Source organism: Lepus europaeus, chromosome 2 (genome assembly GCF_033115175.1).
Source record: "Lepus europaeus isolate LE1 chromosome 2, mLepTim1.pri, whole genome shotgun sequence".
NCBI lineage: Eukaryota > Metazoa > Chordata > Mammalia > Lagomorpha > Leporidae > Lepus > Lepus europaeus.
In genome coordinates, this window is record NC_084828.1 from 120,395,391 (window position 1) to 120,418,035 (window position 22,645).

The window sequence follows — 22,645 nt, forward strand, 5'->3', positions numbered from 1 at the left end:
GAAGGACTGTAGGAAATTCCAGAAGTGGTGATGGGGCTGTAGTTCTTTTCTCTTATTGATTTTATTGACTACAGATGACACAGAACTTCTGAGAAATTCTCCAAGCTTATTCCATTATCTATCATAGAAGAGTTTAATTCTTTCCCAAGATTGTTCACAAGACTCTCCCCACCCCCACCTTGAATGCTCCTTCCTTTTCCTTCAGATCTTCAGAGTTGTTCGCTTCCCATTTGCTACCTTTATATCCACCATTTCAGACTTACCAAAGTCCAAAGTCCAAACCTGGATTAAGTTGTTTAATATAAACATGATTAGTTATAGAAACTAGGCAATAATAGTGCTATGTGCTATTCAATACTATAGTTTACCTGTATGAATATGCTGTACTTCTATAAGTCTCCTTCTTTCCTGGGTCTGAAAACCAAAATGCTGCTTATTTTACTTTTTTTTTTTTTTAAGATTTATTTATTTATTTGAAAGGCAGAGCTACAGAGAGGCAGAGGCAGAGAGAGAGAGGTCTTCCATCTGCTTGTTCACTCCCCAAATGGCCGCAATAGCCAGATCTGCACCAGTCTGAAGCTGGGCGCCAGAAGCTTCTTCAGGATCTCCCGTGCAGGTGCAGGGGCCCAAGGACTTGGGCCATCCTCCATTGCTCTCCCAGGCCATAGCAGAGAGCTGGATTGGAAGTGGAGCAGCTGGGACTCGAACCGGTACCCACATGTTATGCTGGCACTGCAGGCATTGGCTCTACCCTCTACACCACAGGGCCCCTACTAAACTAAGGGCCCCCACTTAGTTTACTTTTATAGGAAAGTATATTCAGAGTTCCTAAAGTTTGAAAGGTAGGTTGGGAACACATAATAATAAATTCAGGACTTTCCGCAGTATTGAAGGTTACAGGTGATCTGTGGGCTGAGGTCCACCAGCATGGTTCAATTCCAACATTAAAACTCAGAACATGTCAGAGTGGGTATTTGTCCTAGTGGTTAAGATGCTCAGTGAGATGTGTGTGTACCATATTGGAATGCCTGGGTTCAGTTACTGTCTCTGATTCTTGATTCCAGATCCTGTCAGTTTAGACCCTATGAGACAGCAAGTCATGGCTCAAGTAGCTGGGTCTCTGGTTCTGTTGTGGGAGAGCTAGACTGAGTTCCGGACTCCCAGCGTGGGATTGGCTTAGTCCTAGCTGTTGCAGGCATTTGGGGAGTGAGCCAGTAGTTGGGAGCTTTCTGTATTTCTCTCTTTTTTTTCTCTGTCTTGCTGCCTCTCTAATAGAAAAAAGATGAACATTTCACATATACTTTTTATTTCCTGTTTCTTGTGAAAAATTGTATGATCTGGCAACATTGGGCCTACTTTGTAGCATAAATACAATCAATTGGAGTTGAGTAGTAGTTGTTTTATTTTTAGTTGGCTTTGAAGCTTCTCTATGTAATTTTCTTGCACTATACCCACTGCACTAATGTATGTTCTATGATAGAAAGCAACATAAATTTCTGAAGGGATTCAGCTCTGCAACTCCAGCTTTCAATAACAGTTGGTACAAACCTTGGAAGGTTCACTTAAATGTTTTAATTTTATTTTTAAGTTTTTTTTTTTTTTTAATTTGTGTGTGTGTGTGTGGGGAGATTGATACAGAGAGAGAGAGAGAGACTGGGACAGCTCCTACCTGTTGATTTACTTTCCACATGCTCACAATGGTCAACACTGGGCTGGAACCAGAGCCAAGAACCAGGAAATCAATATCAGTCTCCCATATGGATGGCAGGGACCCAACTATTTGAGCCATTACCTGCTACCTCCCAGACTCTGTGTTGGTGGGAAGCTAGCATTGGGAACCAATACTGTTGAATTCAGGCAGTCTGATATGGGATACTAGTGGCTTAACTAGCATCATAACCACTAGAAGAATACCCACCTCTAATTTTTAATAGATAATGCCTTCACATGATTCAGAATTTAAAGCATAAAAAGTAGAAACTTATTTTATATCCTCTTCTACCTTTTAAATTCTAATACTGCCTCTCGTATTACTCCTGTCTTCCAGCCACTCAGCTCACATCATCAGAAGCAACTAATGTTTATATTTTCTTATGTTGCAAATATATGTATATATTTTTCTTTTATGAACAAGTGGTTGCGTACACAGTGTGTTTCTTGCTTTTTTTTTTTTTTACTTATTCATAAGCTATCTTGGAGGTCATTCCACATCAGTACATAAAAATCATCCTCAAACTGTTTTGCAAAGTAAGCATACCATTTTATATACCGATATGCAATGTATAAAGGTTCCATTTTCTTCACAGCCTAGCCAATGCTTATTATTGTCTGTGGTTTTTTAATTATAATCTTTTTAGTGGGTGTGAAGTGATATCTCAGTGTGGTTTTGATTTGCATTTCCTTGATGGCTAATGATGTTGAACATTTCTTCATTTGCTATTGGCCATTTATTTATATTCTTTGGAGAAATATCTATTTAAACTCTTGCCCATTTTTAAAATTGCTATTTCTTTTTATTGTTGAGTTATAAGAGATCTTTATATATTCTGGACATAAGACACCTATCAGATAAATATTTTCTTCCAGGCTGTGGGTTATGTTTTTACTTTCTTGATGGTATCTTTTGAAGCACAAATGTTTTTGAAAAAGGCCAATTTTTTTTATTGCTTCTGATTTTAGTGTCATATCTAAGAAACCATTTCTTAATCCAAGGTCATGAAGATTATATCTGTATTTTCTCTTCCTCCTCCTCCTTTTTATTTGAAAGGCAGAGAGACTGTGTGTTTGTGTGTATGTGTGTGTGTAGGAAAGAGAGCAAGAGAGAAACTTACAGACGTACAGATAGAGATCTAGCATCCACTAGTTCACTGCTCAAATGCCTACAATAATCACAGTAGGGCCAGACCAAAGCCAGGAGATGGTAACTTAGTACAGGTCTCCAACATGGGTGGCAAGGCCCCAACTACTTGAGTGATTGTCTGCTGCCTCCCAGAGTGTACCTTAGCAGGAAGCAGGAATCAAGAGCAGAGCTGAGACTTGACCTCAGGTACTCTACATGTATGAGACGCAGAAGTGCCAACTGGTGTTTTAGCCGCCATGTCAAACGCCTGTCCCAGTATTTTCTTTTAAGAATTAAAACGATTTTTTAATTATTCATTTCATTTGAAAGGCAGCTATCTGTTCGTTCACTCCCAAAGGCCTGTAATAGTCAGGGCTGGCCAGCCTGAAGCCATGAACCCAGAACTCAATACAAGTCTCTCATGTGGGTGGCAAGGACCCAGGTTCTTGAGTCATCATCTGCTGCCTCCTAGGAGGCACGTTAGCAGGAAGCTGGATCAGAAGCAGAAGAGTCGGAACTTGAACCAGGCACCCTGGTTTGGGATGCAAACATTCCAAGTAGCAACTTAAGCTACCACATCAAACATTCACTCCTCTTATAAGGATTTTAGTGCCTTAATTTGGGTTTGTGATCCATTTTGAGTTAGTGCTTGTATAATGTTTGCTTTAGAATGAGATAGTGGTACTTGTTTCTCTCTCCAAATAGATCAATAAATAAGATTATCTTAAAAACTTAAATATTATATCATATAACATAGGAAATTTTATTGTGGATTCATTATATCATGTAGTGATATTATTCATTAGTATTCCTAATAGCCTGTGATTCCCTTAGCAACCAATGACTTTGAAAGGGCTGGTCATTCGTATCTATTTTAATCTTACTTTTTTTTTTTTTAAGATTTATTTATTTATTTGAAAGTCAGAGTTACACAGAGAGAGGAGAGGCAGAGAGAGAGGTCTTCCATCCGATGGTTCACTCCCCAATTGGCCACAACGGCTGGAACTGCACCGATCAGGAGCCAGGAGGTTCTTCTGGGTCTCCCATGTGGGTGCAGGGGCCCAGGGACTTGGGCCATCTTCTACTGCTTTCCCAGGCCACAGCAGAGAGCTGGATTGGAAGTGGAGCAGCCGGGTCTTGAACCGGCGCCCATGTGGGATGCTGGCACTTCAGGACAGGGCGTTAACCTGCTGAGCCGCAGAGCAGGCCCCTGTTATTGTTTTTTGGTTTTTTTTAATGAGGTTTTCTATCCACTGGTTCATTCCCCAGATGCCTTTTTTTTTTTAAGATGTTATTTATTTGAGAGCTAGAGTTAAAGACAGTGAGAAAGAGAGACAGAGAGAAAGGTCTTCCTTCTGTCGGTTCACTCCCCAAATGACCGCAATGGCCAGAGCTGCGCCAATCTGAGCCAGGAGCCAGGTGCTCCCCTAACCCCTGCTCCCATGTGGGCACAGGGGCCCAAGCACTTGGTCCATCCTCCACTGCTTTCCCAGGCCATAGCAGAGAGCTGGATTAGAAGCGGAATAGCTGGGGCTAGCACTGGCGCCCATAGGAGATGCCAGCGCCACAGGCAGAGGATTAACCTGCTGTGCCATGGTGCCAGCCCCTTAATGTTTTAATTTTCTATTTTTTTAAAGATTTGTTTATTTATTTGAAAGTCATAGTTACACAGAGAGAGGAGAGGCAGAGAAAGAGAGAGAGAGGTCTTCCATCTGATGGTTTACTCCCCAGATGGCCGCAACTGCTGGAGCTGTGCCAAGCTAGGAGCCAGGAGCTTTTTCCCGGTCTCCCACGGGGTTGCAGGGGCCCAAGGACTTGGGCCATCTTCTACTGCTTTCCTGGGCCATAGCAGAGAGCTGGACAGGAAGTGGAGCAGCTGGGTCTGGAACTGGCACCTGTATGGGATGCTGGCGCTTCAGGCCAGGGTGTTAACCCACTGTGCCACAGCGCTGGCCCCTTAATCTTCTATTTTAATCTTACTGTTCTCACTCAAAGTTTATGTTAATTATGAGATTTATAAGTAAAATTAAATTAGATTTTCCTATTTTGGTTAACCCGTTGTTATTTCAATACAGTAATATATCTTATTCTGGATTTAGAATTATAAACTTACTAAAGAACTATGCATTTAATTTTTGAATTTTTAATCATTAGTGACACCTATACTTTCCTAATAGGATGTAGATTTTTCTTATTTCATCTCTGAAAAAATCATTAGAGAAGGTTAGTTATTATGACACTAATCCAGAAGAGCAAGTGTCTGATATTTATGTTTCTTTAATCTGTTAACAACTACAATTTTGAGGGTGATTGTAAACCTGAAGAACTTGCACAAGTGAGAAGGCCCAGGTGCAGCCATAAAGATACCACTTGGGACCCCTTCATACTATATAATAGGCGTAGTTCAGTCTGTGTCCCCTGCTGTGATCCAGCTCCCTCCTAATATACACACAGGGAAGCAGAGGAAATGGCTCACATACGTGGATCCATGCCACCTACATGAAATCTAGGCTCCTGGCTGATGTAGGCATTTGGGGAATGAAGATGATTGAAAAATCTCTCTTACTCTCTGTTTCTCTCACTGCCTTTCAAATAAAATGAAAATAAATAAATGAAAATTAAAAAGTCAAGACATATAGGAGTAGGGGACTCTTGCCTCCTTTGAAGAGGAAAAACTGTAATTTTTTTTTTTTTTTGACAGGCAGAGTTAGACAGTGAGAGTGAGAGACAGAGAGAAAGGTCTTCCTTCCATTGGTTCACACCCCCCCCCCCCCAAATGGCCGCTACGGCTGGTGCGCTGCGCCGATCTGAAGCCAGGAGCCAGGCGCTTCCTCCTGGTCTCCCACGCGGGTGCAGGGCCCAAGCACTTGAGCCATCCTCCACTGCCTTCCCGAGCCACAGCAGAGAGCTGGACTGGAAGAGGAGCAATCGGGGCAGAATCCGGTGCCACAACCAGGACAGAATCTGGTGCCCCAATCAGGACAAGAACCTGGGGTGCTGGTGCCACAGGGGGAGGATTAGCCTAGTGAGCTGAAAAATTGTAAATTTTTGACCAAAAAATATGGTAATACAAGCCTTCATTACTATAAAATTTAGAATTCTGTAAGCAGCTTATATACATGTGTTAATAGTACTTATACCTTGATGAGTAGAAACAGATTTCTAAGTTCATTTTTAACTATTGCAGCCAAGTTTTTAGGTAGAAAAACCCACTAATAATCTCCTCAAATACAGAAAACACATTCATCTCAACATTTTTGGAGAAAAATTGATTTGGTTTAAAAATTATAGGTACTGGATCCTATGAAGATTTTCTTATTACAGAAATGTAATGTGTAAGAGGATGATTAGGATTTTTTTTCTTTTGTGTTACATTGTAATTTGATTATAGATAAAACTGGAATAAAGGAATACTACAAACCTTTAAGGACATTTTACTTGCACTATCTTCAAAGGGAAAAATGGAATAATGAAAAAATGGAGAAAAACAGTAAATATAAAAAATTAATACAAGGCGGGATTTTCCCATTGCTATAAGGTGCAAAACGAGGACAGAAAGGCACAGATTAGTGCTTTGGATGAAGGGAACATATTGGAAAGGCTTCCTGGCAAGTATCGTAGTGTCTTTTGACTGGGGTTTGAAGGATGAAGAAATTTGAAAGGAAATGAGTTTTCTGGGATTAGAATGGAACTATGGGAGCCTGATCAGAGGCATAGAGACTGAAGAAAAGCAGGCAGAGAAGTCGGGTGTATGGGAAGAAACTTCCATGGGCCAGGATACAGGCTATGTGAGGGACAGTTCTGCCAAAGAGACTGAGATACTGACTGACAACCCTGCATGCTGAATCAAGGGGCTTAAAGTTTATTCTTTAAGCATTCAAAACCCTACAAATAAGTTGAGCAGAAGAATATGTGATAATGGATGTCTTTTAGGAAGATTGCCTTAGTGGTGATATTTCGGATAAATTAGAGGAGATAGAAATGAATTGGAGGTGGGTAGTAAGGAGGTTACTGAAAGGTTCTGTACTAGTGTTGATTAAGCTTAAACAGAGGCAATGACAGCAGTAGTTGAAAACAGGAATACTAGTTCCAGTTTTGAGAAGGATGGATAGATATTTAATAAGGGGTAAAGAATTCAGAGAGAGGAATAAAATAGAGAATATTAATGGAGTGATGATGGCTTTGAATATGTAGAGTTTGAAGTTCTAGTATGGGAATTTCTCAGGTGCAAGTTGAAATGTGTTAGAGCTCAGGGGCAAAGACTAACATACTAAGGTGGGAGTCAGTTCTATGTAAGGTGAAAAGTGAAGCTCTGGGGGGATGTTGAGATCCCCAAGGGAGAGGTGACTGAGGATAGACACTGAAGAAACAAATGCCTTTATTTAAAGTTTTTCTGATATTGATCAAGTGACACATATAACCAAAAAAGTGTTTATTTGCATATATCCCACTTGATTATCTGTTGTTGGGCCAAATTGTTGTTTATTGCATTTGAAAGTAATCTCTACCAGTAGTAGCTACCCAGTAGTACTTCTATAGTGCCAAGCTTCAGGAAGTATTTTACTTTTTTTATTCACTCAGTATAGACCTGTGTTGCTTTCCAGGCAAGGATAGCTAATGCTTTATTGTAATTGTCAACAGTTTGTTCAAAAGCATTCTTAAAAACATACAAAAACAATATTTTTAGGCAATACTTTTATAGTATGAATGTGAAAAACATAGTATATTTGACCATGTACCTCCTTAAAACAGTTGAAATACATTTTTGTCTCCTCTTCTGTGGTTTAAAAATGCCTTCAACAGGTTGAAAGAATTTAGATAATTTGTTTTACAGAGAGATAAGGGTCTGACATTTAACACAACCCCAGGTGCATGTGGTTTCTTAAAAAATGTCAAAAAGGTCACATGAGTTTAGTGTACAAAGTCAGAAAAACAAGATCTTTTTGAGTGTCTTAACAGAATTGAAGCATAAATAAAATTCCCAATATAAAACTCAAGAAATTATTTAATTATTATAAAATGATATTTTATTTTTTACTCATTTTTGCTAATGATGAAATTATTATATTATTACATAATTTTCTAAACTTTTTGTTTTAAAGTAATTTGATCTGAAGGCTAGTTATTTCCATAACTGATTTTACTGGAAATAATTCATGCTTTAATAAGTCAGTTTTCAAAAACATTGTAAATATGAATTTGTTTTAAATGCTAATAGAAGGATTTCATACCATGTGTCATAACAAAGGAATCATTTAACCTTCTACAGTAAGCTTACAGAAATCATTTTTTGTAAAACAAATATATCCATTTTCAATAATGATCTTCAGAAGAACTGCCCAGGTTGGAAGTTGTATAGTTATGTAGTATATCTCCTTTTGAAAGGAAAACATTCACATATACAGTAGTTTTCAGAAGCTACTGATTTTTATTTAGGGTTGCTTGTTTGCCATATAAAACCTCATGTTTGTTTACATTGTTTATATTTTGTGTGATAAAACCATGTTATAACAAAGGAATTATTTAATTTTTGCTCTGTAAGCTTATTTTGTTTTGTACTATACATCATACTGTTTCTTTAACATTATTATTGTTGTCAAAAAAATGTTTTATAAGCAGGAAATGAGTTGTCTCCTTGTCCCAAAGGGAAGATAAGTATTTGAAGAAAGGTTTATAAACAAGGAAATGGTGACACAGCTGACTTACTGGGGCCTCAAATTAAATGTTAGAGGACAAAAGCATCCCTAGCTTTTCATCCTATACCTCAACTGTGCCTTTTACCACAAATGAAGGCCTAGAGTTGCATCCTGTATAACTGAATGGGAGTTGTATTTACTGAATTATTTCCTTGAAGGTAGATCTTTGTCTTAGTTTAATATATGCCCCATAAAGAGTGCTTCACTGAATATTCATAAAGATTTTTCAAGCTATAAATTTTTTAAAAGATACATTTCATTTATTTGAAAGGCTGTTACAAAGAGAAAAAGAGAGAGAGAAAGAGAGAGAGAGAGAGAGAGAGAGATCTTCTGCCCATTGGTTCACTCCCCAAATGGCCACAACAGCCAGCCTGGACCAAGCCAAAGCCAGGAGCCTGGAACTCCATCTAGGTCTCCCACGTGGGTAGCAGGGGTTCAAGCACTTGTACCATCTCTCATGCCTTCCTGCATTAGCAGAGAACTGGATTGGAAGTGGAGCAGCCAGCTCGTGAAACTGGTGGTCATATGGGACATGGGTGGTGGTTCAACCTACTGAGCTACAATGCTCACCCTTGATAAACTATAGATTGAATATTCATTTATTTTTCTGCACAAAAAGTAAAACTATATTAATGGAAATTAAGAGGACACTATAATAATAATAAAATTTTTCCTGTACTTCCTTTTAGTCCTCACCAAGTACCAGATTTGAAATATTTGCAATTTTGCTTTAATTTTCTGGAGAGTTTATTAAAATTTGAACTCTGTTTATTGGGATATTTACTTTTGAATTCCAGGTTAGTTCTTGTTACTCCCAGCAAACACGCTAAGAGAATGTAACCATCGAGTAGAGAAGTGCTTTCTGAGTTTGTTCATCTCATTGGGTAGAATTTCTGTGGGTTGTTTTGATACAAAACAATCTTAGATGTCATTGACTGAACAGGATATTTGGATTTTCAGAACATCTAATTAAACGGTAGAAGGCATGCTTCACGGATTCTTTGACCAAGTCTACACTAGACTGTCTAAGCCCTATAAACTATTACACTTACTCAAAAATTGAATTATGTTCTGATTGGAGAGAAAATGGTACAAAAGAAGTAGGGGGCTACTTCAACAAAAGCATTTATCTTTAAACTTACTCATTTACACCCTGCTGATTACAATATCAGTTGGGGTTTTTATTTAAATAAAGAATTTATTGGCTCTAAGCTGAAAAGCCCTTCACTCAGCCCAACTTCCAAAGTGACCACTGCAGCTGAGGGGATGGCCAAGTAGGGTCAGCAACATTGCAGGAAGAACTGTAAGTTTCTTGTTAGAGATGCCACCTGCCTTTACCTGGCCAGCTCTCCTCCCAGGCCAGCCAAGTAATGAAAGTCAACAGAGTGCCTTCCCCTAGGAGGTTCACACCTCCCTTAGGATATACCCCATGTGAAGAGATAGATAGGCCTGGGCCTCTGAATTTACAAGGCCTAAAGCCCACCAGATTATTATCAAGCCCCTTCTATCAGGTTCTATTTGCCTCTCAATCAGAAAGATTACTTGTAGCTTAGACAGCACCTTTCTTAGCTCCTCTAATAATGACTCTGTCCTTTGTTCTAGGCCCTGTCTAGTGCACTTGGGCCTCATTCCTTTGTAATCATAACCTCTACTCTACCACCAATGGCTCTACTTCCAACCTGTGTGTACTGATGGTCCTCTTCCCCACTTAATGCTGTATAATTGTTCAAACCTGGTGAATGCCACTCTTAGGATCATTGGTTACTATCCTCACTCTGTCTTTTATGACCTTGTCTAAATATGATCAGAGTCGGCAAACTTGGAAGGCTTCCATAGCCTTGGCAACTCATGACGACAGTCTAGGGTGGTTACTGGCGCCATAAACTAGAGTGTCAATTTGTTGGGTCAACAACAGGAGCCACTGTGCACTTGCTCCTCATGTGGGATCTCTGTCCTTAATGTGCTGTACATTTTGATTTAATGCTATAACTAGTACTCAAACAGTATGTTTCACTTTGTGTTTCTATGTGGGTGCAAACTGTTGAAATCTTTATACTAAATTGATCTTCTGTATATAAAGAGAATTGAAAATGAATCTTGATGTGAATGGAAGGGGAGAGGGAGCGGGAGAGGGGAGGGTTGCGGGTGCGAGGGAAGTTATGGGAGGGGGAAGCCATTGTAATCCATAAGCTGTACACTGGAAATTTATATTCATTAAATAAAAGTTAAAAAAAAAAAAGAATTAAAACTTACGATTGGGGCCGGCATTGTGGTACAGTGGGTTAAACAGTTGCTTGAGCCTCTCAAATACCAAATCTGAGTACCTGTACCTGAGTACAGTCCCAGCTATTCAGACTTTTCTGATCTAGCTTCTGACTAATGCATCTGGGAAGGCAGCAGATAATGGCTTGGGTTTCTGCTATCTACATGAGATCTATCTGGAGTTCCTGGCTCCTGGCTTCACTTTGGCCCAGCCTGGGCTGTCGTGGGCATCTGGGAGTGAACCAATGGATGCAAAATCTGTCTCTCTCTCTCTCCCTCTTTCTCTCTCTCTCTCTCTGTTGCTATTCAAATATATAAATCTTATTGATTTCCTATAAATCCTCAAATTCAGATTTTATTTTACTGAGTTTCTAAATTTCTGAAAGAATCATTCAGTCATTCACAGAAAGTCAATTACTATAATAGTTTGATTTAGGATCCTACATAATTTTAAAAAGCTTGTTTTTGTAATTGTAAATGGGTTAATATTTCACAGCTTAATTGTTTACCCTTGATTCACCTTTGGTACCTGAGCCAAACAAATTTAATACAGATTATAACAAATGCTTTCAATGCAAATGGTATTCATTTGTCAAAACTAGGTTCACATAAAGTATAGCCTTCCAGGAGATATATTATGTAATCTAGAAAGTAATAAAGCTAAGAAATACTCTCTTTAAATGTAATAAAGTTAAAAAATACCTTCTCTAAATTCCTATTAGAAATTGAAAACAGTAATAAATTTAATGTGGTTTATGGTGTGGTAGGTAACTCAAACTTGTATTTTTTCTCTGGAAGTAGAGCCATCTGTATCTTTATTATAGAATTCTTGAGTTCTTTCTAGCTTAACTTTCAGGCTAATGCCACACCTGATAGATACCAAACTTTCCCCAATCTGATATTTAACTTGCTATTCATGAATTTATAGGTAGGAGGAGTGTATCATTTTGAAGTGGGGTGATTTCTGTCTGTTAGACTACTGCTTCAGCAGCAGGTGAGAGAACTGTTGATTGATGGGAATTAATTTATAAGATGAGTATAACATGTATTTTTTTAAAGATTTTATTTATTTATTTGAGAAGTAGTGTTAAAGACAGTGAGAGGGAGAGACAAGAAGAAAGGTTCACTTCCCAAATGTCACTTTATGCACTGAATCATTTTAAGTATTGATGACTGTTGATGATGAGAAATGACACACCATGACTTTTCTTATATCTCTTTATATCTTAAAAATTAACTAACTTTATATTAAATTATGTGTATGTATCAGTATCAGACTTTACTCCCATCTGAAAGGGCCATTGAATAAGGAGAAAATGAAATAATATCCCAATTTACTTGTTTTGATCTTCTTGACAATCTCCCCTTTTGTAGGGCATAATAACTAAATTTTTAGTATTTTTTTTTCTCTTCCTTTTTACAGGAACACCAGTGTATTCAGTAGCGTGGGGCCCTGATTCAGAAAAGGTTCTTTACACAGCGGGCAAGCAGCTGATCATTAAACCTCTTCAACCGAATGCTAAAGTTTTACAGGTACTTCTCAGGCATTTGTAAATTGTTATCAGGATTTGCCTGACTGCTGAACTAGAGGGCAGTTGTTTAAGGAGTCGCTTTCTTCTGGGTGGTCTTTTTTACAGTCTGAGGCCTCTAAGTGTGTGGTTTTATCAGCCTTTATTACATGCAGAAAATATCTGTTTTCAACAAGGTTTATTTCCCCCTTATTTGAACTCACATGATACCAGTAAATCACAAAGATGTTTTCAGTTACTAAATTGTTGCATGATTTGGCACAAATAGTCATCTTTAAATTTAGCAGAGTCAGCCACAAATATATAGATTTGAAACAAAACAGAACTAAATCATAAAACGTTAAGAGCTTTCTTAGATCTTATTTTTTCATCATCATCATCAATCATTTTCTGTTCAAACACTTGAACTCTAAGCGTTCTGCATTCTTTTAGTATTTTTAGAGTGGAGGAGTCAATATAATACTTAGAACAAATTATGTGAGCATAAAACTTTACCAAGTATATAGAGAATATTTATCTTAAATGGTGGGCTCACATTTTCTTTTCTGTTGTTCAAAAAGGAAGAAGAGTTAAGTTAGAAACTGAATCTTTAAAAAATAAACTTATTTATCTATTTGAGAGACAGAGAGACCAGAGGCAGAGACAGAGCTTTCATCCACTGGTTTATTCCCTAAATGCCCACAATGGCTAGGGCTTTAGGGCCAAAGCCAGAATCCAGGAACTCAGTTCAGGTCTCCTCTTTGGTGGCACAGCTACTTGAATCATCATCATCTGCTGCTTCCCAGGATGTACATTAGCAGGAAGCAGGAATCAGGAGGGACTCATACCCAGGCACTCCCGATATGGGATGTGGGCATCCTGATGGGCAGTGTCTTGACTGCTAGGCCAAACACATGGCTCTGAAGAAGCTGAATTTTGAAGGTGGAAGGTAGGTGGTTGTTCTAAGTTCAAGGATCAAGAAAAATAGTTGTTCAGAAATGTGAGAGAAAATGGCAAACTGACAACCACACAAAGGCAACAGTATAGTAGTGGCAGTTAAGAATGGTTAGCTGGGACAAAGGAACAGAAAACCTTTCAGCCTATATCCAGGATTTTTTAAATTTGATTTTGATTCCAATGTTAAAAGCCAGAATGATTTTCTTCACATTTTGATAATAACATGATGTCGTTTCAGTAATAAGAAAACAGACTTTAGAGATAGTCACTTGGGTTGCCATTTTTACTTACCTAAGTGTGACATTAGGCAAGTTTTATAATATATTTGAACATCAGCTTTCTCATCCCTTAGTTGGTAATAATAATGCTTACTTAACATAATTTTAATGAGGACTAAATGATTTAAATTCCAAAGTGCATAGGACAGTGTATACCGTAAGCACTCAATACAGAGCAATTATAATTGATATTATAATGAGTTATATTATAATGTCAACTCTACTGTTTAGTCAGTCAGGATAGAAAAAAAGTGTAGAGAGAGTGGGCCTGGGTAAAGGTTTGGGAGTAGAGATGGATGGGTTACAGCAGATATAAAAGTGTTTTAAGAAGTAGCAGCCGGCCACAATGCACCGGCCGTGGTGGCCACTTTGGGGGTGAACCAACAGAAAAAGGAAGACCTTTCTCTCTCTCACTGTCTAACTCTGCCTGTAAAAAAAAAAGTAGCAGCATCAGCAGCAGATGTAAACATTGGTATACATTTCAAGGATTAAGAAGATAGAAGTGACTTTGAGGTTCCAAATTAGTAACTTGTATGTAGATTTTTTTTAAAATTTTATTTATTTACTTATTTATTTATTGCCAGGCAGAGTTAGACAGTGAGAGAGAGAGACAGAGAGAGTCATGGACAGTGAGAGAGAGACAGAGAGGTCTTCCTTCCGTTGGTTCACTCCCCTAATGGCCGCTACGGCTGGAGCTATGCCGATCCGAAGCCAGGAGCCAGGTGGCTTCCTCCTGGTCTCCCATGCGGGTGCAGGGACCCAAGCACTTGGGCCATCCTCCTCTGCCCTCCTGGGCCACAGCAGAGAGCTGGACTGAAAGAGGAGCAACTGGGACAAGTACCTGGCACCCCAACCAGGACTAGAACCTGGAGTACTGGCGCCGCAGGTAGAGGATTAGCCAAGTGAGCACGGCGCCAGCCCTAGATTAGGTTATATACATAATTTCATATAGTTAACATATATGTACATTTTTGCTGCATGTAGAACACTCTGCTAAGAGTTATTGGAACAAACATGAAAAAAAAGATGTAAATTCTTGCTCTTAACCTTACTAAGGTAAAGAATTTAGGCAAAGAGATAATTATGGGAAAGAGCAGTTCTGATTGCCTTTGGTCAAAGTCTCTCCAAAGCAGATTTTTTTTTAAGATTTATTTATTTATTTGAAAGAATTATAGAGAGGGAGAGACAGAGAGATTTTCCATCCACTGGTTCACTCCCCAAATAGCCACAATGGCCAGGGCTGGGCCAGGTCAAAGCCAGGAGCCAGGAACCTCATCTGGGTCTCCTACGATGTGGGTGCAGGGGCCCAAGCACTTAGACCTTCCTCTGCTACTTTCCCAGGCAGGGAGCTGGATTGGAAATAGAATAGCCAGGACTCATAACAGTGCCCATATGGGATGCTGGCATTGCAGATGGCTGCTGAACTTGCTGCGCCACAGCACTGGGCCCCAAACCTATTTCTTATACCTGAAAATCTGTCATGAAATTATAGAGCAAAAACAGGCAAGTTGAATCTTTTAGTTCATAGCTTTAATTTATAGTTAGACGAATGTTGTTAGATACTTGCCATTAGACTGAAACTCAGGAAACTGCTTTTATCATCATTGATTAGTTAAAATACAATTAAGTTCTTCAGTAGGACTTGGGGACCAGGGTATAGTGAGGGAAAGGAAAAGCATCCACCACCAAAATTCAGCTGGAGTGAAATAGTGTAATTAGTAACTTAAGGCAAATATCTAAGCCTCTTATGAAACTAAAGCTTCAATAATTCTTAAGTATACACACATACTGAAATTTGGAATGTCCACAAAAAAGGAATGCTTAAGTCTTTCTTGTGGAAAGCAGTTCAGAAATATATACTTCATTTCCTTTAAGACCTTCTAGACACTGAGAATTTGGATTTACAGAAGGAAACTTGTTTATTTATTCATTCACTAAAAATGTAGTACAAAACTATGATATACCAGGCACAATGCTAGATACAAGGTACTCTAAGTGAAACAATGTTCTTGCCTACAAAAGAGCTTTTTATGGCTTAAAGGAATTTTGCAAAATGCCTAATAAATTGAGAACCAATAGAAAATTATCTGTTATATTCAATATGCAAGTTGACATCCTAAATTGTAGTTTAAGAGTCCTGGGTACTCTACTTTCAATCCAGCTCCCGCTAATGCACCTAGGAAAGCTGCGGAAGGTGACCCAGTCTGGATCTCCCAGATGGGTGGTAAGGACCCAAGTATTTCAGACTTTGCTTGCTGCTGCCCAGGATGTACATTTGCAGAAATGTAGAATTGAGAGTGGAGCTAAGACTTGAACTCAGACACTCGGATATGGGACATGGGCATCTGAAGTAGAGTCTTAACCACAATGGTAATGGGCACCCCAGAATTACTGCTTTCTAACATGTATTTTGAAACATTTATTTTTGAAATGTTTAGTTTTGTATATTTTGTATAAAGCAAACTATGGGTTGTTGCTTATTCTTGGAGCTTAGTTGACCTGAATTTAATATTTTATCCTGTATATATTAAGAATAAGAGATTGGGAAGGCAATGGAAGGCCCTTTCCACACATGTGAGAGACCAGGGTGGAATTCCTGGTTCCTGGCTTCTGTGTGTCCCAGACCTGGCTGTTGCTGCCATTTGGGGAGTGAACCAGAAGATGGAATCTCTCTCTCTCTCCCCCATCTCCCCTTCCTCCCCACATACACTCTCTCTATTGCTCTGCCTTTCAAATGAATAAACTTTTTTTTTTTTTAAAGAATAATGGATTGGGAAAGGTCTTTATGGAAATTCATTAAAACTCTATCATCCTTTGATATAGGGTTAATTGACTCAGACATTAAAATATAAGTTAAAGGTTTTGAGGAAAGTTAATTCTTTTTAGTTATATTATTCTGTCTATGGTAGCTTTTAATTCCATGCATCATGATAGTTAAAGAGTATATGAATTACGTTTAAGATGAAGACCTTCATGCTTTCTTTGTAGATTGTCAATTACTGGGTGAATTACATATATTCACATATGCATTTTATGAGGAAAAAATTGAATTAAAAGATAAGTTCAGGGGCTGACATTGTGGCATAGTGGATTAAGCTGCAATGCCAGCACCCCATATGGGCTGTGGCTCAAGTCTTGGCTGCTCCACTTCCAATCCAGTTCCCTGCTAATGGCCTGGGGAAAGCACCAGAAGATGACCCAAGTGCTTAGGCCCATGCCAACCAAAGGGAGACACAGATGGAGTTACAAGCTGCTGTGTTTGCAGCCATTTAGGGGGTCAACCAACATATGTAACCACCCACCACAACTGTGCCTTTGAAATAAAATGTAAATATATAAGTAAATAAAAGATAAGTTCATTTTGGTGCAAAACAATGCTTAGTTTTTTTTTTTCCTTTTTCTTTTTAAAGACTTATTTATTTTATTTGAAAGTCAGAGTTTCGCACAGAGAGAAGGAGAGGCAGAGAGAGAGAGAGAGAGAGAGAGAGGGAGAGAGAGAGAGAGTCTTCCATCCTTTGGTTCACTCCCCAGTTGGCAGCAATGGCTGGAGCTGGGCCGATCCGAAACCAGGAGCCAGGAGCTTCTTCCTGGTCTCCCACATGGGTACAGGGGCCCAAGGGCTTGGGCCATCTTCTACTGCTTTCCCAGGCCATAGCAGAGAGCTGGACAGGAAGAGGAACAGCTGGGTCTTGAACTGGCGCCCATATGGGACACCTGTACTGCAGGCAACAGCTTAACCCACTACGCCACAGTGCTGGCCCCAGTGCTTAGTTTTTTTTCATAACACATGTTCCATGAACTTTTTAAAGATTCTCCTGCACACACATGTGTGTAAATATGTGTGTGTATGTGTGTGTGTATAATATACTCATCAATGAAAGACATCTTTTTCTTAAATGGTAAATGAAGCAGAAGATTCTCAAAGTAGTGAAGTTATGAACCAGACATATGTAGGTAAAAAGAGTGAAAGGGAATAAGCAGAAAAGAATGAAAGAGTGTTAAAGAAGGTATTCTTGCAGTAAAAAGGAAAAAGAGAAGAATTAGTGAACATGCGTGACTGCAGTATCAGTACTGGGATCAACTGACAAAGGCGATAGCAAGATTTGATTCAGCTGATGTTTTGAAGTGGATAACATGTTAATTCCAACATTATCACAGAAATATCAAGCTTGAAATAGTTCAACATCAAGCGATTTTCCATCTGGAAGTCAAGCAACTGAGAAATTCATAAGGATGTAAGCTATGTGGTAGATGTCATGGTGCTAGGTGCTTTCATTAGCATAAATTAGAAATGGCACAAGTAAATGAGGTATTGCACAGTGACTTTGAAAAAAATATAGGAATCCCTGAAGAGATGGTAAGAGAGTGATTAGAAAGAAGCAAAATGTCTTATCTTTTAGTGCTTTTAAAGTTATGATTAACATCTTTTATTTTCTCACAGTGGAAAGCTCATGATGGCATTATTTTGAAAGTAGATTGGAACTCAGTCAATGATCTTATTTTATCTGCTGGTGAAGACTGTAAATATAAGGTATGTAGTGTTTACTTAGATTTATCACCTTGTTGAAAGAATTAAATTTGGGTGAAAAGTTTTTAGCATGTAACAATTTCTTTCAGTCTTTTACTTTAATACTGTCTTTTAACTCTAATGATTTAACAAATTATATTACAATTTTAAGTGATATTTTAAAGTGCTGCATTAAAAAATACAAAATTATTCACTTACAGAATTTTATTTCATAAGTAGCAATGTTACTATAACCCCTAATTTTAGTGACTCAGTTTAAATCAGTTCATATCAGTTTTTAAGATCAACACTACTGGTTTATGCTTCCTGGAGAGCTTCAGATCAAAATGATTTGTGCAGAAGAACAAGACTTATGTAACTATAGTTACAAGTAATTTTATTAAAATATATTTAGAGAAAGTTCATAGCCCTTTTTTGGCTGAAAAAGTTTTAATCAAAATACTAAACATCTCGGCCGGCGCCGTGACTCACTTGGCTAATCCTCCGCCTGTGGCGCCGGCACCCTGGGTTCTAGTCCCAGTTGGGGTGCCGGGTATTAGTCCTAGTTGCTCCTCTTCCAGTCCAGCTCTCTGCTGTGGCCCGGGAGGGCAGCGGAGGATGGCCCAAGTGCTTGGGTCCCTGTACCCGTGTGGGAGACGGGGAGGAAGCACCTGGCTCCTGGCTTCGGATTGGCGCAGCACCGGCCAGAGCGGCCATTAGGGGAGTGAACCAATGGAAGGAAGACCTTTCTCTCTGTCTCTCTTTCTCTGTCTCTCTCTCTCACTGTCTAACTCTGCCTGTCAAAAAATAAAAAAACTTAAAAAAAATTAAAAAAAATCTCTAAAGCTTACTATTAAATTTAAGAGGATTTAAAGAGCTTTTATGTTTAATTACAGATTTAGTAAAATCTGAAAATTATGACACTTGTGAAATATTTTCATTCTGAGATATTTAGGTTTCAAGGAATATACCTTCACCCCCCACCCCTTGTGTGAGTAAAAACATTTAATTGCTAATCTTAAAAAGTGATGATTCCTAAATCTTTATTTAGTTTAATTTGGAGCACAAACTTGTTTGGAATAATGTGGTGACTGTTATAAAGGAGTTTTTAAAATTTGCTTTTGTAGGTATGGGATAGTTATGGCCGCCTACTATACAATTCACAACCTCATGAGCATCCTATTACCTCGGTTGCCTGGGCTCCAGATGGAGACTTATTTGCTGTTGGATCGTTTCATACATTACGCTTATGTGATAAAACCGGGGTAAGTTACGGTGGCGAGCAATCACAGATGTACTGTCATAAATATGGTAATATACAATACACATGGTTCTCAGTCTTCAAAAAAATCATTTCAGTGAATGGATTTGACTGACTCTGATTTTTCTTTTTAATAGGTTGGTTCAATCAATTCCAGATTTATGGGACAAAACAAACTTTACATCTCAAGAAAGGGCGTGTTCACTACTATTTGTCTTTCTGGAAATACTTATTTTGAGCATTGGTATAAAGGATAACTAAGTGGTTAAAATATTAAAATATATGCCCTTTCAATTTGGAGAGTTCAGAATTCAACTTTTTTCTTTTTTACTGTCAGTATATTTTATACAAAATTTTTTTTGCATCTTTTTCATAAGGAATTAATAGTAAAATTTAAAATGGTCATTGTTAAACCAAAGGATATCTCTTTGTTAACAATTCATATTTGAATAGATCTGAGAATTTTTCCTCCTCAGAGAATATGCCTTCCTTCTACATACCATGTTAAATGTAGGCAAGCAGCCAGCCAAGCACAACAGCATCTACCCATTGTTATTGAAGAGTGGGTTGTTCTGTTGAAATGCCCCCAATGCAAGAGTATTATGTGGCAGAAAAAGGTTGAATGGACTATTTCATACTATTCTTAATTATGAGGAAATCACATATTTGTTTTATGGCTTATTTTCCTCAAATTCAAAATAAGGTAGTTAGCTTCAGAATTTTGAAAGCTTTCTAGTTATAAATGATCTATTAGGTTTTCTGGTTACTTGTCTTCTTTCATATGAAATATGAAGTCCTCTGTCTGACTTTAGAAACTCTCTGAAATCAGGTACGATATAATCCATACAGTTGTTTTCTCTGTAGCTCCCTGATTTGTGTGTGTGTTCTAATCAGGCTGAACACTGGCTCACAAACCTTTACTGACTCCTAACTCAAATCCTCACCCAACTTCTCTTTTTGTGGAATATTCTTACCTCTATCTTACATGTACTGAATTCTACCCATTTTTTAAAGTCCATCTCATGTTTGAGTTCCTTTCACATGACTATAGACAGCCTAAAGTTTGCTCTTTTTTTTTTTTTTTTTTAAGATTTATGTATTTGTTTGAAAGGCAGAGTTACAGAGAGAGAGGGAGAGACAGAGAGATCTTAGATCTCCTAGTTCACTTTCCAAAAGACCTCAATGGGCTGCGCCAGGTCTAAGTCAGAAGCCAGAGCTTTGTCCAGGTCTCCTCCATGGGTGCAGGGGCCCATGTACTTGGGCCATCTTCTACTGCTTTCCGAGACACATTAGCAGGGAGCTGGATTGGGAGTTGAACAGCCAGGAACTGGTGCTCACATGGGATCCTGGCATTGCAGGGAAGGCTTAACCTGCTGCACCACAATACTGGCTCCTGTTTATGTATTTTCCTACTATATCTTAGCTAGGTCTCTTTTTTTCTCAGTTATAGCAGGATGTTAGATCAGATCATCTCATCACTAGGAACATTTTCTATCAATAATTCTAATTCCATATAATATGTAGTCTCATTTTTATAATATTTATACTCTTATTTTCTCCATCTTAATTTCATATATACTATTCTTTACCCCCTAGTTTTTAAGATTTTATAGTTTAGGCTGGCGCTGTGACTTAACAGGCTAATCCTCCACCTTGTGGCGCTGGCACACTGGATTCTAGTCCCGGTTGGGGCGCCGGATTCTGTCCGGTTGCCCCTCTTCCAGGCCAGCCCTCTGCTATGGCCCGGGAAGGCAGTGGAGGATGGCCCAAGTCCTTGGGCCCTGCACCCGCATGGGAGACCAGGAGAAGCACCTGGCTCCTGGCTTCGGATCAGCGCGATGAGCCGGCCGCAGCGGCCATTGGAGGGTGAACCAACGGCAAAAAGGAAGACCTTTCTCTCTGTCTCTCTCTCTCACTATCCACTCTGCCTGTCAAAAAAAAAAAAAAAAAAAAAGATGTTATAGTTTAATGATTCTTTATTATCTATAGAACATAGTTGATGTTCATAATAAGTCAATTTGATTATAATTTTAATGTGCCATTTTAATCAAGATATTTTTTAAAATTTAGAGGATTAAATTGATCTAGATAACTGAATTAAATAATTACTTCATTAAATACCACATCATTTTTTAAATAATGTTTAATTCTGGAACAGTAAACTAAATAGAATGAATACATAGTGATAATTTTTTGGAAACCTGAGACTACATTTTAATATATATTCCCATATTCAAGAGGCTTTAAGTATATACTACTCATCAGACAGTGTTCTAGAAACTGGAAATAGAAATATAAAAAAGAGGTATGGACTTTCACTCAGGTTGTTGGAAGTCTAGTAGAGAATCAGCCTGTGAGACTTCTATTTGCAGTACAGTGTGGTAATGCTCTACAGGAGGTTTGTTTGGTACATGCCCTGTGAAGGTGTGGCTAACTGCCGAACATAGCTGTGCCTACAGGCCATTGTTTAGAGAGCTGAGACTGCAAGGATTAGTAGTTCTCTGAGGAGACAGGTTGGGGGAAGAGAGTTGCAGGCAAAAGGAGCTTCTTGTACAGCAGAGTATAAATGCGTATGTGCAAATTCAATAAGAATTTCCATGGGATAGTACCAGGAACTTGACAGAAAAGATATTCTCAGACCAGATCTATATTTGACATGTAAAAGTATCTAGATTTCAATAATTTAAGATTTGTTTTCATCGAGCTCCCTTAGGGATTAATGTGAGGTATAAAAGAGGTGAGTGTGTTGAGTTCCTAATCTTTACTACCTGAAACCAGAGAAACTCCACACGGATCAGTTTTACTGTATGAGTATCCAGTATAAAACTTCCTTTGAGCAGCTCAAACAGTGAAGTTGAAAAACCAGCATGTTAGTGGTGAGCTATGGGTGGTGGGTAGTAGCATGCTAGTATTCAAATACTGAAAATATTGGTTTGATGTCATAGGAACAGTGGTATTCGAGAGGGACTAGAGTAAGAAAGAAAAAGAATTTTAGTATATTGAAAAATTAAACATCCAGCTATAGTAGTTTACATCATACCATGAGGGCAATGGAAAGTCATTGAAGCATTTTAGATAGTGACCTCTTGAAATTTGGCATTTTGAGGGAAGTATATTCTGAGGTCAGCATGAAGATAGATAGATTGGAAGCAGGCTGTTGTAATCATACAAGAACATGATAATTTTGGTGTGAATAATAGGGAGTAGCAGTAGAGATGGAAAGAAATGGACAAATTCAGGAGATAAATCCTTGCTGTAAGAGTGAGAAGAGTCGGCCGGCGCCGTGGCTCACTTGGTTAATCCTCCGCCTGTGGCGATGGCATGCCATATGGGCACC

At 38.6% G+C, this 22,645-nt stretch overlaps 1 protein-coding gene across 8 annotated transcripts in view; it reads left to right on the forward strand.

Moving 5' to 3' along the window:
• IFT80 (intraflagellar transport 80) overlaps positions 1-22,645 on the forward strand; it is a 137,347-nt gene that overhangs the window by 33,290 nt on the left and 81,412 nt on the right. For all 8 annotated transcript variants that reach the window (XM_062212421.1, XM_062212412.1, XM_062212395.1 and 5 more), the window contains 3 exons: positions 12,221-12,330; positions 17,982-18,071; positions 19,175-19,312. In XM_062212421.1, coding sequence (XP_062068405.1) covers positions 12,221-12,330; positions 17,982-18,071; positions 19,175-19,312 — 338 coding nt within the window. The remainder of the gene's footprint in view (positions 1-12,220; positions 12,331-17,981; positions 18,072-19,174; positions 19,313-22,645) is intronic.